The sequence below is a fragment of the Mirounga angustirostris genome, unplaced genomic scaffold (assembly GCF_029215605.1).
Source record: "Mirounga angustirostris isolate CCGP_5_RB_7025 unplaced genomic scaffold, mMirAng1.0.hap1 SCAF_14, whole genome shotgun sequence".
NCBI classification, from domain to species: domain Eukaryota; kingdom Metazoa; phylum Chordata; class Mammalia; order Carnivora; family Phocidae; genus Mirounga; species Mirounga angustirostris.
In genome coordinates this window covers 66,696,049-66,715,135 of record NW_026991722.1, presented here as the reverse complement: position 1 = coordinate 66,715,135, position 19,087 = coordinate 66,696,049, and the positions used below count along the sequence as shown (strand labels likewise).

General features: G+C 38.6%; 1 protein-coding gene across 3 annotated transcripts in view; it reads left to right on the top strand.

Annotated features, from left to right (window-relative positions):
• ZNF268 (zinc finger protein 268) overlaps positions 1-19,087 on the top strand; it is a 44,458-nt gene that overhangs the window by 10,207 nt on the left and 15,164 nt on the right. For all 3 annotated transcript variants that reach the window (XR_010407370.1, XM_045887922.3, XM_045887923.3), the window contains one exon: positions 8,253-8,453. Coding sequence is in view for 2 of the 3 variants with exons in the window: in XM_045887922.3 (XP_045743878.1) it covers positions 8,253-8,453 (201 nt within the window). In the remaining variant the exon portion in view is untranslated. The remainder of the gene's footprint in view (positions 1-8,252; positions 8,454-19,087) is intronic.

The following is a 19,087-nucleotide window of genomic DNA, read 5'->3' as shown; positions in this document are numbered from 1 at the left end:
TTCCACAGAACTGTACATTTAAAAATGCTTAAGATAAGTTTTATGTTACGTGTATTTTACCAAAATTAAAAATTTTTTGAAAAGATGAACTTGGACTCTTACCTTACAAGGTACAAAAAAATGAACTCAAAATGGAACACAGACTTAAATGTAAGAGCTAAAGCTATAACACTTCTGGAAGAAAACACATAGGAAAATATTCGTGACCTTGGGTTAGGCCAAAGTTCTTAGATATACCTCCAATACCACGGTGTCCAAAAAAAGAGAAAGTTTGTATGTAGGTTCTGCTTTTGAAGTTATAAATTGGACTATTACATCAAAATAAAAACTTTTGCACTTCAAAGTCATTTCATTCAGAAAATGAAAAGACAAGTCACAGACTCTGAGATAATATTTGTAAATCACATATCTAATACAGGAATATATTCAGAATATATAAAGAACACTTATAACTCAGTATGAAGACAACCCAGTTTAAAAATGGGCGAAGGACTGGAACAGACACTTCACCAAAGAAGATCTATAGATGGCAAAGAAGCACATGAAAAGATGCTTACCATCCTTAGTCACTAGGGAAATACGTATTTCATCGTAACGAGGTACTACTCTATACCCACTGGAATGGCTTTAAGCAGAAAGACAGTGGAAGTAGAGAAATTCGGGTCTTTATAGACTGCTGGTGGGAATATAAAGTGGTACAGTCACTTTGAAAAGATTTCGCAATTTCTTTAAAAAGTGATACATAAATCTACTGCACAGTGCAGCCGTTTGACCTCTAGGAATTTATCCAACGTGAAGGAAAAGATGTTTACATAAAGACTTGTATGTGAATGTGCAGGATTGTTCTTAGTAGCTCAAAATTGGAAGTACTGATTAACTGATGAATGTATAGCCAAATGGAATGTTCAGCAATAACGGGGACACTATTGGCCCATGTTATAACAAGAATAAACCTCAAAGGCATTCTACTAAGTGAAACAAGCCAGACACAATGTAGGGTATGATTCCATTTATAGGAACCATCCAGGAAAGGCAGTTCTGTACACACAGAAGCAGGACAGTGGTTACCTGGGAGTTGGAGATGGCCTCAAAGGAGCACGCAGAGTATCTGAAGCAACATAAATGTAAACCTGGACAAAGATGATTCCCGCAAAGCCATCAATTTAATAAAAGTCATTCAAGTTAAATACTCTTTTTTTTTTTTTAAAGACTTTATTTATTTGGCAGAGAGAGAGAGAGACAGCGAGAGCAGGAACACAAGCAGGGGGAGTGGGAGACGGAGAAGCAGGTTTCCTGTGGAGCAGGGAGCCTGATGCGGGGCTCGATCCCAGGACCCTGGGATCATGACCTGAGCAGAAGGCAGACGCTTAACGACTGAGCCACCCAGGCACCCTAAATACTCTCTTTTTTAAAAAGTTTCATTGCAGCATAATTTATGTACTGTGAAATTCACTCTTAAAATGTACAATTCAGGGGCGCCTGGGTGGCTCAGATGGTTAAGCATCTGCCTTCGGTTCAGGTCATGATCCCAGGGTCCTGGGATCGAGCCCCACGTTGGGCCCTGGCTCAGCGGGGAGCCTGCTTCTCCCTCTGCCTCTCTCCCTGCTCATGCTCTCTCTCTCTCCGTATCTCTCTGTCTCAAATGAATAAATAAAATCTTTAAAAAAAATGTACAATTCAGTCATCTTTAGTATTTAGAGTTGTACACATTTCACTGCTAATTCTAGAACATTATCATCACTCCAATAAGAAATACTGTCCCCATCTGCAGTCCCTCCCTATTCCCTCTTTCCTCTTTTCCTTGGCAACCATTAATCTACTTTGTGTTTTTATGAATTTACCAATTTCATAGAGTTATACCGTATGTGGCCTTTTATATCTGGCTTCTTTTGGCATGATGTTTTTAAGGGTTACTTTGTGTTAGTTTTCTCTTAATCAGTAGTGATGCTAACGACTAGGAAGGCCTGGGGCACTTACCTGGGCCCATGTGGTGAGTAGCCAGACATTTCCCTGACTGGAGTCAAAGTGGTGGCTGGACTGGCGTTTGCGGTTCTTCCTGTGGTTGCAAGATACACCAGCAACAATACACTTCGGCAGCAACCATCAGGGAACGTTGGAAAAACAAGGATTATAACTCACAAGTCCTGGAGGCTTGTGGTATGCCACACAGCAAGGTCATGGGGAGGGAGAGTGTGCACTCAGGCCTGGGGTTCTGCCTTTATTGGGGTTGAGGGTGGAGTGCCTTGTGTTTTGCAGGTTCACTCTTTATTGGTGAATTTAAAATATAAGGGTGGGGGCGCCTGGGTGGCTCAGTTGGTTAAGCGACTGCCTTCGGCTCAGGTCATGATCCTGGAGTCCCTGGATCGAGTCCCGCATCGGGCTCCCTGCTCGGCAGGGGGTCTGCTTCTCCCTCTGACCCTCCCCCCTCTCATGTGCTCTCTCTCATTCTCTCTCTCTCAAATAAATAAATAAAATCTTTAAAAATATATATATATAAGGGTGGGAATTAGAGCACAGAAAGGCAAAACCAGGGTCACTCAAGGAGCAGTTATCTAGGTCATCTAGTGCTTTCCAAAAGGGGGACTTTATTGGGAGGGGCAACCTGGTTCTTTGCCTGTTTGTGTAGCTGGCAATGTGTTGGTCCAAGATGAGTGTCTTCAAAATGGATGCCTTGACAATGAAAAGCTTGCTGTCAGGCACTTAAATTACAGTCAAAAAAGCTAATTGTTGGGCACTTATACTACAAAAGTTTATCCATGTGGTAGCATTTATCAGTAGTTAATTCCTTTGTATGGCTGAATAACCTTTTACGGATAGACCACATTTTGTTTATCCATTCATCCATTGATGGACATTTGGGTTGTTTCCAGTAAATGCTGTTACGAACATTTGTGTACAAGTGTTTAACTTACTGTTGCAACTTTTTTGTCATGTGCTAGATACCTTGTTTTTCTTTTATGAAGTTTTTCATTTTAATTCCAGTGTAGTTAACATGCAATGTTGTATTAGTTTCGGGCATGTAGTATAGTGATTCAACACTCCCACACATCACTCCGTGCTCCTCACGGTAAGTGTACGCTTAGTCCCCTGGACCTGGTTCACTTCTCCCCTCTGCTCACCATGTGTTCTCTATAGTTAAGAGTCTCTTTCTTGGCCTATCTCTTTTTTTTCTTCCTTTGTTTGTTTTGTTTCTTAAATTCCACATATGAGAGAAATCATATGGTATTTGTCTTTCTCTGACTGGCTTATTTCACTTAGTGTAATACTCTCGAGTTCTACCCATGTCATTGCAAATGGCAAGATTTCATTCTTTTTAATGGCTGATCAATATTCCTGTGTGTGTGTGTGTGTGTATACACACCACATTTTCTTTATCCATTCATCCATTGATGGACACTGGGGCTGTTTCCATACTTTGACTATTGTGGATAATGCTGCTATAAACTTAGGGGTGCATGTATCCTTTCAAATTAATGTTTTTGTATTCTTTGGGTAGATACCTAGTAGTGTAATTACCGCATCATAGGGTAATTCTATTTTTCATTTTTGAGGAACCTCCATACTATTTTCCAGAGTGGATGCAGCAGTTTGTATTCCCACCAACAGTGCATGAGGGTTCCCCTTTCTCCACATCCTCCAAGCACCTTTTGTTTCTTGTGTTGATTTTAGCCATTGTGACAGGTGTGAGGTGGTACCTCATTGTAGTTTTGATTTTCATTTCCCTGCTGATGAGCACTATTGAACATGTTTTCATGTGTCTGTTGGCCATCCACATGTCTTCTTTGGAAAAATGTCTGTTCATGTCTTCTGCCCATTTTTTAATTGAATTATTTGTTTTTTGGGTGTTGTTGTATCAGTTCTTTTGGGTACTAACTCTTTACTGGATATATCATTTGCAAATATCTTGTCCCGTTCCATAGGTTGTCTTTTATTTTGGTGATTGTTTCCTTTGCTGTGCAGAAGCTTTTTATTTTGATGAAGTCCCAGTAGTTTATTTTTGCTTTTGTTTTCCTTGCTTTGAGAGACATATTAGAAAAATGTTGCTATGGCAGATGTTAGAGAAATTACTGCCTGTGTTCTCTTCTAGAATTTTTATGATTTCAGGTCTCACATTTAGGTCTTTCATCCATTTTGAGTTTATTTTTGTGTATGGTGTAAGAAAGTGGTCCAGTTTCATTCTTTTGCATGTTGCTGTCCAGTTTTCCCAACAGCATTTGTTGAAGAGAGTGTCTTTTTCCCATTGCATATTCTTGCCTCTTTTGTCAAAGATTAATTGACCATATAATCTTGTTTTTTGGGGACGGCTTTCTGACTTTTCTGTTGATGTATATGTCTGTTTTGGGGCCAGTACCACACCATTTTGATTACTACAGCTTTGTAGTATAACTTGAAATCTGGAATTGTGATACTTCCTGCTTTGCTTTTCTTTTTCAAGACTGTTTGGCTATTTGGAGTCTTTTGTAGTTCCATAGAAATTATAGGTCTGTGAAAAATGCTGTTGGTATGTTGATTGGGATTGCATTAAATCTGTAGATTGTTTTGGGTAGTATGGACATTTTAACACCATTTGTTCTTCCAATCCATGAGAATGGAATACTTTTTCATTTGTGTCATCTTCAATTTCTTTCATCAGTGTTTTATAGCTTACAGAGTACAAGTCTTTCACCTTCTTTGTTAAGTTTATTCCTAGGTATTACTATTTTTGGTACAATTGTAAATGGGATTGTTTTCTTAATATCTCTTTCTGCTGCTTTATTATTAGTGTGTAGAAATGCAACGGATTTCTGTACATTGATTTTGTATCCTGCAACCTTAACTGAATTCATTTATCAGTTCTAGTAGTTTTTTTTTTTTTTTAAAGAATTTATTTATTTATTTATTTGACAGAGAGAGATACAGCGAGAGAGTGAACACAAGCAGGGGGAGTGGGAGAGGGAGAAGCAGGCTTCCCGTTGAGCAGGGAGCCCGATGCAGGGCTCGATCCCAGGACCCTGGGATTGTGGACCTGAGCTGAAGGCAGATGCTTAACGACTGAGCCACCCAAGCACCCCAGTTCTAGTAGTTTTTTGGTGGAGTCTTTAGGATTTTCTATATATTGTATCATGTCATCTGCAAATAGTGAAAGTTTTACATTTTTCTTACCAATCTGGATGCCTTTTATTCCTTTTTCTTGCCTGATTGCTGTGGGTAGGACTTTGAGTACTTTGTTGAATAAAAGTGGTGAGGGTGGACATCCTTGTCTTGTTGCTGATCTTAGGGGGAAAGCTTTCAGTTTTTCACCATTGAGTATGATATTAGCTTTGGGTTTTTCATATATGGCTTTATTATGTTGAGGTATGTTCCCTCTAAACCTACTTCGTGGATGGTTTTTTATTATGAATGTATGTTATACTCTGTGAAATGCTTTTTCTGAATCTATGGAAATATCATATGGTTTTTATTCTTTCTGTTGTTGATGTGATCTGTCATGTTGATTGATGATTGCTTTGTGAATATTGAACCACCCTTGCAACCCAAGAATAAATCCCACTTGATCATAGTGAATGATTTTTTTAACATGTTGTTGGATTTGATTTGCTGGTATTTTATTGAGGATTTTTACATCTGTGTTCATCAGAAATACTGACCTGTAGTTCTTGTTTTTTGTAGTGTCTTTATTTGGTTTTGGCATCAGGGTAATGCAGACCTCATAGAATGAATTTGGAAGTTTTCCTTCTTCGATTTTTTGGAATAGTTTGAGAAGAATAGATATTAACTCTTCTTTAAATGTTTGGTAGAACTTACCTATGAAGCTGTCTGGTCCTGGACTTCTGTTTGTTGGGAGTTTTTTGATTACTCATTCAATGTCATCACTGGTAATCAATCTGTTCAAATTCTCTAATTTCTTCCTGATTCAGTTTTAGGAGGTTATAGGTCTCTAGGATTTTATCCATTTCTTCTAGGTTGTCCAGTTTGTTGGCATATAATGTTTCTTAATATTCTCTTATAATCCTTTGTATTTCTGTGGTATTAGTTATTCTCCTTTCCTTTCTAATTTTATTTGAGTCTTCTCTCTCTGTGTGTCTCTTGATGAGTCTAGCTAAAAGCTTATCAATTTTGTTGATCTTTTCAAAGAACCAGCTCCTGGTTTCATTGATCTGTTCTATTGTTTGTTTGTTTTAGTTTCTGTTTCATTTATTTCAGCTATAATCTTTATTATTTCCTTCCTTCTACTGGTTTTGGGTTTTGTTTGTTCTTTTTCTAGTTCCTTTAGATTTATGATTGGTTGTTTGAGATTTTTCTTGTTTCTTGAAGTGGGCCTGTATTGTTTTGAACTTCCCTCTTAAAACATCCCAGAGATTTTGGACTGTTGTGTTTTCATTTTCATTTTTCTCCATGTATTTTCTTGATTTTCTCTTTGGTTTCTTGGATGACATATGCATTGTTCGGTAGTATGTTATTTAACCTCCATATGTTTGTGTGTTTTCCAGATTTTTTTTCTTGTGGTTGATTTTTTAGTTTCATAGCATTGTGGTCAGAAAAGATGCATGGCATGACTTCAGTCTTTTCGAATTTGTTGAGATTTGTTTTATGGCCTAATATGTGATCTGTTCTGGACAATGTTCCATGTATATTCGAAAAGAATGTATATTCTGCTGTTTTATGATAGAATGTTATGAATATATCTGTTAAATCCAGATATCTTGGTTCTTAATAATAGTAATATAACTGTCATATCCTACAGTGTACATAAAATGGTTTTAAAATTATAATTTGTTTTCACTTACAAGGATACCAAATGAAGTTCAGTATGTCTTTGTACCTCATTTTATCTAAAGATCAGTTAGAAAAATTATTCTCTTGTAGTTTTGTTTCCAATTTGATAAACATATATATTTGCTGACACTTATTTGCAACCTTAGGGATTGCCTTCCCTCTTTTTGATTATGTAAGATATTTATACATGATTCAAAAATAGAAACTGACTTGCTTCCATCCCTTCTGCCCTGTCCTTTCCCTCCTGCAGAAGTCACCATTTTTACTGTTCCTAGTTCATCTTCTCAGTGATTCTTTTGGAGATGGAAACAAACTCATACCTAAGTGCTAAGCCTTGTCAGGAAGCCGTTTTTTCTGCCTCTAGCCCTGTGCTTCCTAGAGTTCAACATGCCTTGTCTTCTAATGTATTTCTCTCACATTTACATATTTTGTTGTTAATTTCTGGAATAAGAGCTGAATGCTTCCCTCTTACTGTCTAGTAGCCTTTCTCCCTTCTCTGTCCTTTCCCTCTAGGTGTCTGGATCTCTCCTCTATTCTTCCCTCCTCCCCTCTTTCCTCCTTTCCCCTCCCCTCCCCTCCCCTCCCCTCCTCTGTCTCTCTCTCTCTCTCATTCCTCTCACTACCTTCATCTTCTGTGTTGAGCAATTTGGGCACTATCTTTAGCACTTTTCCCTCAGAGAAAAGATCTGTGTGTCTGGAAAGGACTGTTTTCCAGTTACTTTTCAAATTCCCATGTTCTTAGGTAGCCACAGTGCTGTCAGGTCACTTAGTGACTTTGGGACTGTTCTCCCATTGGGGGCACACATTATTGGTGACTTTGGGGATCTGCAGTGTGTGGCCTGTCAGAATCTTCCCTTATTGCTCACTCTTCTCTCCTGGGATCTGTCCTCTGCTCTTGGGTCACCTCTGCATATATCTCGATGTTTGTAAAGAGACCCTGGCACCTAGACTGTGTTGGTTTGGTGTTGATGTCTATGGGCTGTTTCTTGTACCATTGTGATTGTTCTCATTTGCATTCATTGGGAGTTCTTGGAAGGTTAAAAAACTGCACTGCTACCTGATGCCACCCTACTCCCAGTGTTCACCACAGCAAAAAGTAAGACTCTGTGAGAGAGAGTAAGTGAATTGTTGATAGACATCTAAATAGTGAGGGAAGAAATTCTAACTCATTCTGGCTCATTTGAAATCTACGGCTTGTATACGCCCAGCCTAAGAGTTGTTGCTCTCTAGCATCTGGCATTGTGTTATTTAAATGACTGCCTGGAGTTGTTCAACTCTTAGGGTGGCTGCTGCAACTTCAGGGCTCCTGGGTGCCTGTGCAGAGTGTGGGGAGGGGACTGTCATCATTGTGCTGGGTTCTGCCCCACAGCGACACTGAACACAGCGTGCAGAACATCCAGCCTGGTCTCCCGTGAGTGTGTTCACCAGCAGAAGAGATGAGGTTGGGACCTAGCGGAATGCTGGTCATTAAAGCGAATTTGCTCTTGTGTCCACAGGTTCCACCTCTCCAGGAACAAGAGAATTCATGCAACAGAACCAGAGAGCTGCAAGGTCAGGAATCCATCCTGGGTCAAGGGACTCCTGACCACAGACTTCTCCCTGGAGGACCCTGGCAAAGACACAAGAATCACAGGACAGAGCAGGTTCTAGAGTGGCTGTTTATTTCTCAGGAGCAGCCAAAAACCACCCAGTCTCGGGTGAGTTGTTTGCTTATTTATTCCTGCTTCTTTTCTTCAGTACTTCTCTCTCTCTCTCTCTTTTTTTTTTTTTTTTTTGGTGGGGAGAGGGATGGAGATCCTTAGGGTTAAGTTAATCACTTTTCAGTTCATAGTCTGTTTATCATCAGTGGTTTGTGTAAGGTCCCTGACTATTACATATTTTTTGATTTCCCCATACTCAATTTCAGTCTCCTTCCCCACCCCCCCAAAATTACTTTGTTCTTTATGGATTTCTTTTGTTTATATGTGTTCACAAAATATGTATTGTTATTGCTGTGTATGTATTTTTAATTTATGTTAATGGTGTGGCACATGTATCTTTTTTTTTAAGATTTTATATATTTATTTGTCAGAGATAGAGAGAGCACGAGCAGGGGGAGCAGCAGAGGGAGAAGCAGACTCCCTGCTGAGCAGGGACCCTAATGCAGGGCTTGATCCCAGGACTGACCTGAGCCAAAGGCAGACACTTAACTAACTGAGCCACCCAGGTGTGGCACATGTATCTTGCTATATTGTTTATATTTTTCTTTCTTTTTTTTTTATTTTTTATTTTTTAAAGATTTTATTTATTTATTTGACAGAGAGAGACACAGTGAGAGAGGGAACACAAGCAGGGGGAATAGAAGAGGGAGAAGCAGGTTTCCTGCAGAGCAGGGAGCCTGATGCGGGGCTCGATCCCAGGACCCTGGGATCATGACCTGAGCCGAAGGCAGACGCTTAACGACTGAGCCACCCAGGCGCCCCTGTTTATATTTTTCAGTAAGCACTTTGTTTCATTAAACACTGGTGCTCTTATATTTACCAGCTCATGCTAGGAGAGCAGTGTTTGAAGGTTTCACTTACTTCACATTCTTGGCCAACAATTTCTATTGTTAGTCTTTTGAATTTGAGCCACTCTGGTGGTGGTGTCTCTTCATGGGTTTAATTTGCATTTCCTGCTGGCTAAAGAGAATGAGTACCTTTTGTCATGTTTATTTGACATTTTGTTACCTTTGGTTTTTCTGTCTTTTTTCTTACTGGTTTAAATGAATTTTTTTATGTTCTGGAAGCTTGTTAGAAATGCAGAATATCATGTCCCACCTCAATCCTGTTATAATTGACTCTTCATTTTAACAAGATTCAGTGATTCATGCACGTGAAAGTTTAAAACTATCTTGATACCAAATCCATATTCAAATTTTACCTGGGATGCTTCTTCTGCCTCCAATATTGTGTTATAAAAATTTTCAAACAGAGGGCAAAGTTGAAAGGATTTTAGCAAACCTCTGTGTACCCATCACCCAGAATTTACCATTAACATTTTACTATACTTGCTTTATCACATTATCTGTCCGTGTCTCTCTCTCTATGCATCCATTAAACCCGTCTTATTTTTGGTGCATTTCTTAATATATTTCAGATATCATCATGCCTCCTCTAAATATTTCCTTCCCTTTTCATTCTGTTAATGCTGTCTTTTGATGAACAGATAATTGATTTTAACTTATTCTGATTCGTAAATTTTATTGCTTGTGCTTTTTTGTGTCCAATTTAAGTACTTTTTTCTTATCTGAAGCTCATGAAGACATTTTTCTTTGTTATTATTTTACCTTTCACATTTAGATTTATAATATATCTAGAATGAATTTTTATGTTTGGTGTGGGTGGGAGTCAAAGATTTATTTTTTTCACAGAGCTATCCAATTCCCAGTCCCAGTGAAGTGATTGATTCCAACCCCTGACTCTGCAGTGCCACCTTTGTCATGTGTCAGGTGTCCATAAGTATGGTTTGGTTTCCTAACTCTTCATTCTGTCCCATTGGTGTCATGAGCACACTATGAAGGTGCACACGGGTTGTGTCACCTTTATTCAGTTATAAAACAAGGCTAACATAATTGTGTAGCAGGTTCAGGATTTCAAACTCAATGACATCGCATTTAACAGAGCAAAGCATAGTACAGAGTCACACAACAAACAAGATACAGCAAGGGTGAGAAGTGAACGAACCAAACGCAAAGCGTGTGTGTGAGTGCACAGTTGAGATGAGGACCCGGTCCATCCAGGTCCCTCTTGCCACATGCTCCTGACTGTGTTCAAGCTGTGGAGAGTCTGTTCTGCTCAGAGGTCAGTTGGGCAGAGCCTGCGGCAGCAGCAGTTCCCTTTCTGATACGCTCAGACACAAGTGGGACACTGTGCTGCAAAATCTTCCCTTGTTGAAGGAGTTCAGTCGGGGCGCCTGGGGGGCTCAGCGGGTTAAGTGTCCGACTCTTGGGTTTGGCTCAGGTCAGGATCTCAGGGTCGTGGGATCGAGCGCTGCATCAGGCTCCATATTCAGTGGGGAGTCTGCTTAAGATTCTCTCTCCCTCCCTCCGTCTCCCCCTACCCCACCCCGTGTTCTCGCTCTCTCTCTCTCAATATATGAACCTTTAAAGGAGTTTAATCAGTCTTGGACCTCTGCTGGCCTCTTCTTCTGCTGGTTTTCAGTTCTGGTTGCTGGTTTCCATGATACCTGGTCTTAACAGCAACACCCTTGGCTGCTTGCATTACCATTTGATACGAGTGAGTCCATCTTGCTCTCTATACTTGGTCCACTTTTCTGTTCTTGGGCCAGTATCACACTCTATTTATAGTAAGTCTTGATATTCAGATGCTTCCAGTTTTTGGTGATTACAAATGCTGTCAACATTCATCTATGGGTTTTTGTGTAGACATGAATTTTCCCATCAGTTGGATAAATGTCTAGGAGCATGATTGCTGGATTGTATGGTGACAATGTCTTTATCTTTGTAAAAAACTGTCTTCCAAATTGGCTGTGCAATTTTGCACTCTTACCAGCAGTGAATGAGAGTTCCTGTTGCTCCTCGTCCTGGCCATTGCTTGGTATTGTCAGGTTTGTAAAAATTTTGCCATACTAATACATGTGAAGTGGTATTTCATTGTTGTTGTTTTTTTTTTAAGATTTTATTTATTCATTTGCAAGAGAGACAGAGAGAGAACAAGCAGGGGGAGAGGCAGAGGGAGAGGGAGAAGCAGACTCCCTGCTGAGCAAGGAGCCCGATGCGGGACTCGATCCCAGGACCCTGGGATCATGACCTGAGCCGAAGGCAGACGCTTAACCATCTGAGCCACCCAGGCGCCCTCATTGTGGTTTTATTTTATTTATTTATTTATTTATTATTTATTTATTTTTTTAAAAGATTTTATTTATTTTTTAGAGAGCGAGCGAGCGAGAAACAGCATGAGAGGGGAGGGGGTCAGAGGGAGAAGCAGGCTCCCCACTGAGCGGGGAGCCCGATGTGGAACTCGATCCCAGGACCCTGGGATCATGACCTGAGCCGAAGGCAGACGCTTAACCATCTGAGCCACCCAGGCGCCCCTCATTGTGGTTTTAAATTGCATTTCCCTATAGCTAGTATTATTGAGTATCTTTTATGTTTTGCTCTCCGAATATCTTTGGCGAAGTATCTGTTCTGTGTCTGATCGTTTCCCCAATTTTTAATTGGGTTGTTTTCTTGCCATTGATTTTTAAGAGTTCTTTACATATTCGAGATTCAAGTCCTTCATCAGAAAAGTGATGTGTGAATGTTTTCTCCCAGTCTCTGGCTTGTCTTTTCATTTTTGTAACACTGACTGATAAATTCCATTTTCTCAATTTTATTTTTTTAGAATGGATTGAGTTTTAGATGTCGTATCTAAAATCTCATTGCTTGGGTACCTGGCTGGCTCTGGGTCATGAATTCAAACCCCACACTGGACCTGAAGCCTACTGAATAAAATGAACAAATAAAAATAAAATCTCATTGCCCAAACCAAAGTACAGAAATTTTCTCTTTTATTTTTCTAGACTTTTATAGTTTTAGCTTTTACATTTAAGTCTATGATCCATTTTTAGCTAAATTTTGTAGAGGGTTGGGTTATGTGTTGAGGTTTTTTTTTTTTTTAATTTTTTTTTTAAAGATTTTATTTATTTGACAGAGAGAGAGCGAGCACAAGTAGGGGGAGTGGCAGGCAGAGGGAGAAGGAGAAGCAGGCTCCCCGCTGAGCAAGGACCCTGAGATCATGACCTGAGCCAAAGGCAGACGCTTAACCAGCTGAGCCACCCAGGCGCCCTTGAGGTTTATTTTTTATGTCTATGGATGTGCAAGTGTTCCTGCACCATTTGTTGAAAAGATTTTCCTTTCTACATTGAATTGCCTTTATGTCTTTGTTTAAAAAAAAAAAAAAATCAGGAGACAATGTTTGTATGGGTCTATTTCTAGGCTTTGTTTTCTGTTTCATTCATCTTGTGTCTGATCTTTCACCAGCATTGCACTGTCTTGATTTTATAGGAAGTCTTAAAATGGGCTACTGGGAATACTTCACCTTTGTTCTTCAGAATTGTTTTGGCTGTTTTTTTTCTCTGCCTTTCCATATTAATTATGGAAGAGCTTGTGGGTAGCTATAAAAAAACTTTGCTAAGATTTTAGAGTAAGTTTTTATATATGATGTTAGGTAAGGATCCAACTTCGTTCTTTTTGTGGATATCGAGTTTTCCTAGCAGCATTTGAGACAATCTTCCTTTCCCCATCATGTGGTATTGACACCATTGTCAAAAATCATTTGACCATATATGCAAGGGTTTATTTATGGACTCTCTGTTCTGTTCCATTGATCTGTATGTTAATCTTTGTGCCAATACTACTTTGCTGTAATTACTGTAGCTCTATACTAAGTGTTGAAATAAGGAAATGTGAGTCCTTCAGCTTTGTTCTTTTTCTATATTGTTTTGGTTATTCAGGGTCCCTTGGGATTCCATATGAATTTTAGGATGAGCTTTTCTGTTTCTGCAAAAAAAGTATCAGTGGGATTTTGACAGGGATTATATTGAATATGTAAATCACTGTGAGTAGTATTGGCATCTTAATGATAAGCCTTCCAATCCATGAACATATAATATGTTTCCATTTATTTATGTCTTTTTAAGTTTCTTTCAGCAAAGTTTTCTGGTTTTCATTCTATAACTCATTTACCTCCTTGGATAAGCATTTATTCTGTTTGATGCTATTATAAATGGAATTGTTTTCATAGTTTGCTTTTCAGATTAATCATTGTTCATGTATAGAAATGCAACTGATTTTTGACATTGTATGCTGCTACTTTGCTGAATTCATTTGTGTGTGTGTATGTGTAATCTTTAAAGTTTTCTACATAGAGGATCATATCATCTGTGAACAGAGATAATTTTACTTCTTCCTTTCCAATTTGAAAGACTTATTTCTTTTCCTTGCCAAATGGCTCTGGCTAGAACTTTCAGTACTGTGTTGAATAGAAGTGGTGAAAGCAGGCATTCTTGCCGTGTTCCTTATCTTAGAGGAAAAGCTTTCAGTCTTTGACCATTGAGAATGATATTTGACTTTTATTTGTTGGGAGTTTTTTGATTACTAATTCAGTGTCATCACTGGTAATCAGTCTGTTCAAATTTTCTATTTCTTCCTATTCAATTTTGGGAGATTATATGTCTCTAGGAATTTATCCATTTCTTCTAGGTTATCCAATTTGTTGGCATATAATCTTTCATAATATTCTCTTACAATCCTTTGTATTTCTGTGGTGTTGGTTATTATTTTTCCTCTTTCTTTTCTGATTTTATTTGAGTCCTCTCTCTCTTTTAGTTTCTGTTTCATTTATTTCTGCTCTAATCTATATTATTTTCTTCCTTCTACTGGTTTTGGATTTTGTTTGTTCTTCTTTTTCTAGTTCTGTTCTGTGTAAGTTTTGGTGGTTTATTTGAGATTTTTCTTGCTTCTTGAGGGCCTGTATTGCTATAAACTTCCCTCTTAGAACAGCATTGGTACACCCCAAAGATTTTGGACCATTGTGTTTTTATTTTTGTTTTTCTCCATGTATTTTTTTCTCCATGTATTTGTGTTATTTCCAGATTTTTTCTTGTGGTTGATTTTTAGTTTCATAGCATTATGGTCAGAAAAGATGCTTGATAGGGGCACCTGGGTGGCTCAGTCATTTGAGCGTCCAACTCTTGATTTTGGCTCAGGTCGTGATCTCAGAGTCATGAGATTGAGTTCTGCATCAGACTCCGTGTACTGGGTGTGGAGCCTGTTTAAGATTCTCTCTCTTCCGGGGCGCCTGGGTGGCTCAGTTGGTTAAGCGACTGCCTTCAGCTCAGGTCATGATCCTGGAGTCCCAGGATCGAGTCCCACGTCGGGCTCCCCACTCAGCAGGGGGTCTGCTTCTCCCTCTGATCCCCTTCCCTCTCGTGCTCTCTGTCTCTCATTCTCTCTCTCTCTCAAATAAATAAATAAATAATCTTTAAAAAAAAAAAAGATTCTCTCTCTTCCTCTGCCCCTCCCTGTTCATGCACTGTCTTATGCTCTTTCTCTCAAAAAAAAAAGAAAGAAAAGATGCATGGTATGACTTTGATCTTTTTGAACTTGTTGAGATTTGTTTTGTGGCCTAATATGTGATCTATCATGGAGAATGTTCCATGTATATTTGAAAAGAATGTGTATTCTGCTATTTTATGATGGAATGTTCTGAATGTATCTGTTAGATCCATGTGGTCCAATGTGTCATTCAGAGCCATTGTTTCTTTGTTGATTTTTCTGTTGGATAATCTGTTGATATAAGTAGGGTGTTAAAGTCCCTTACTATTATTGTATTACTATTGATGACTTCCTTGTGTTTGTTATTAGCTGCCTTATGTATTTCGGTGCTGCTCTGCTGTATGCATAAATATTTACAATTGTTATATCTTGTTGGGTTGTTCCCTTTATGGTTATATACGGTCCTTCTTTTTCTCTTATTTTGTTTTATCTTTGTTTTAAAATCTATTTTGTCTGATACAGGTATTGTTACCCTGGCCTTTTCACATCCATTTGCATGAGAAATGCTTTTCCATCCCTTCACTTTCAATCTGTGTCTTTAGGTCAAAAATGAGCATATAGATGGGTCTTGCTTTTTTATCCATTCCGTCACCCTATGTCTTTTGACTCAAATGTTTAGTCTGTTTACACTGAAAGTAATTATTGATAGGCTTGTACTTATCATCATTTGTTACTTATTTTATGGTTGTTTTGTAGTTCTTTTCTGTTCCTTTCTTCTCTTGCTCTCTTCTCTCATGGTTTATTGGCTTTCTTTAGTGATATACTTGGATTCCTTTCTCTTTATTTTTTTTTGTTATTAGTGGTTTTTGATTTGTGGTTACCATTAGGTTTGAGTATAACATCTTATGCATATGGCAGTCTGTATTAAGTTGATGGTTGCTTAAGTTTGAACCCATTCTTCCCTCCCCGCTGTCCACACATTTTAGGTATGTGGTGTCATACTTTTTTTTTTTAATCAATTTTTTTTTTAAGATTTTATTTATTTATTTGAGAGAGAGAGAATGAGAGACAGAGAGCATGAGAGGGAGGAGGGTCAGAGGGAGAAGCAGACTCCCTGCTGAGCAGGGAGCCCAATGCGGGACTCGATCCTGGGACTCCAGGATCATGACCTGAGCCGAAGGCAGTCGCTTAACCAACTGAGCCACCCAGGCGCCCGTGGTGTCATACTTTACATCCTTTTATTTTATGAGTCTCTTGACTGATTTTTATAGAGATACTTATTTTTACTGCTTTTGTGCTTCCTACTTTTCTTACTCCTACTTAGGTCTTTCTTTTCCACTGAGTGTCCCCTTTAATATTTCTTGTAGGGCTGGTCTAGTGGTCATGAATTCCTTTGTTTGGAAAACTCTATCTTTCCTTTTCTGAATGACAGCCTTGCTGGATAGAGTAGTCTTGGCTGCTGGTTTTTTTCTTTTAGCTCTTTGAATATATCATGGCACTCTCTTCTGGTCTATAAAGTTTCTGCTGAAAAATCAGCATATAGCCTAATGGGTTTCCCTTGTATGTAACTGCTTTCTTTTCTCTTGCTGCTTTAAAATTCTCTCTTTACCAGTACTTTTTTTGCCATTTTAATTACTATGTGTCTTGGTGTGGACCTCCTTGGGTTGATTTTGTTGGGGGCTCTCTGTGCCTCCTGGATCTGGATTTCTGTTCTTTTCTCTAGATTCAGGAAATTTTCAGCTGTTATTTCTTCAAATAAATTTTCTGCCCCCGTTTCTCTCTGTTCTCCTTCTGGGGTCCATATAATGCAAATGTTACTAGTCTTGATGGTGTTGCTGAGTTCCCTAAGTCTTTTTTCATTTTTCATTATTCTTTTTTTCTCTCTTCTCTTCAGCTTGATTGATTTCCATTACTCTGTCCTCTGGATCATTGATCTATTCCTTTGCTTCCTCTAGTGTACTACTTATCCATCTAGTAAATTTTCCCCTCAACACTGCTTTTGTTGCATCCTGTGAATTTTGGTATGTTGTGTTTTGTTTTCATTCATGTATAAGTATTTACTAATTTACCTTTTGATTTCTTCTTTGATCCATTGGTTAAGATGTGTTGTTTAATTTCCCCGAATTTGTGAATTTTCAGTTTTTTTCCTTCTGTTATTGACTTCTAACTTTATCCTGTGTGGTCAGAGAAAATATTTTTTATGATCTTTATCTTTTTTTTTAAGAGAGAGAGTGAGCACACGTGAGTGGTAGGGGAGGGGCAGAGGAAGTGGGAGAGAGAACGTTAAGCAGACTCCATGCCCAGCACGGACCCAACACAGGGCTCAATCACACAACCCTGAGATCGTGACGTAAGCCAAAATCAAGAGTCAGATGCTTAATCGACTGAGCCACATAGGTGCCCTGATCTTCATCTTTTAAGATCTATTGGGACTTAATTTGTGGGCGAATACATAGTCTATCCTGTACAATGTTCCATGTGTACTTGAAAAGTATATGTATGCTCTTGTTGGGTAGAATATTTAGCATACGTCTGTTATGGTTGCTTTGTTTAAGTATTTTGTTTTTTTACTTATCTTCTGTCTAGTTCTTCTGTTCATTATTGAGAGTGGGATATTGACATTTCCAATTGTCATTATAAAACTTTCTCCCTTCAATTATGTCAGTTTTTCCTTCATTTAATTCAGTGACCTGTTATTACATGTATAACTTTATAATTGTTATATCTTCTTGTGGTATTGAACCTTTAATAATATATAATTTTCCTTTTGGTCTCTTATAACCTTTTTTTTTTTTTTTTAAAGATTTTATTTATTTGAGAGAGTGTGAGAGAGAGAACATGAATGGAGTGAGGGGAAGAGGGAGAAGCAGACTCCCTGCTGAGCAGAGAGCCTGATGTAGGGCTTAATTCTGGGACTCCAGGATCATGACCTGAGCTGAAGGCAGACGCTTAACCAGCTGAGCCACCCAGGCACCCCCTCTTATAAACTTTTTTTTAAGATTTTATTTATTTATTTGACACAGAGAGAGAGAGACAGACAGAGAGAGCACAAGCAGAGGGAGCAGCAGAGGGAGAGGGAGAAGCAGGCTCTCCGCTGAGCAGGGAGCCCGATGTGGGACTCAATCCCAGGACCCTGAGACCATGACCCAAGCCAAAGGTAGACGCTTAACGACTGAGCCACCCATACACCCCCCCATAACCTTTTTTCTTTTTTTTTCTTTAAGATTTTATTTATTTATTTGACAGAGCCCCAGCAAGAGAGGGAACACAGCAGGAGGAGTGGGAGAGGGAGAAGCAGGCTTTTTGCTGAGCAGGGAGCTCGATGCAGGGCTTGATCCCAAGACCCTGGGATCATGACCTGAGCTGAAGGCAGACGCTTAACGACAGCCACCCAGGCGCCCCTCTTATAACCTTTTTTGATTTGAAGTCTGTTGTGTCTGATACTGGTATTACCCTCCCTGCTGTCTTTTGGTTACTATTTGGATGGAATATCTTTATCCATTCTTACACTTTCCATCTATTTTTATCTTTGGATCTAAAGTGAGTCTCTTTTAGACATTTTATAGTTGGGCCATGGTTTTTAAGACATTCTGCCAATCTCTCTATTTGATTAGAGAGTTTAATCAATTTCCACTTTAAGTAATTACTGATAAGGAGGGACTTATTTCTTTCATTCTGTTTGAATTCTATATACCTTATAGCTTTTTTTGTTCCTCAGTCCCTACATTACTGTCTTCTTTTGTGTTTAATTTCTTTTTCTGTAGTTAAATATCTAAATTCCTTTCTCATTTCCTTTTGTGTAAATTATATAGCTATTTTCTTTGTGGTTATCATAGGGATTATGTTTAACTTCCTAAAGTTATAGCATTCTTATTTGACATTATACCAGCTTAACTTTGTTACTATACAAAGATTCTGCTCCTCTACAGCTCTGTCCCCACCCCTTTTGGTTATTGATGTCACAAAATTACATCTTTGTACAGTGCATGTCCCTAAACACAAACTAATAATTATTTTAAATGCATTAGTCTCTTATAATTATGTAGAAGATAAAATGTGGAGTTAGAAACCAGAGTTAAAGTAGTATTACCTTTTATCATTGTACATGTATCTACCTTTATTAAGATCTTTTTTTCTTCATACAACTTTGAATTATTTTATAGTGTCCTTTTATTTCACCTGCAAGACTCCCTTGAGCATTTCTTTCAGGCAAGTCTAGTGGTAATAAACTCCCATTTGTTTTTCTGGGAATGTCTTAATTTCCCCTCCTACTTTTGAAGGACAGTTTTGACAGATACAGGATTTTTGGTCGAC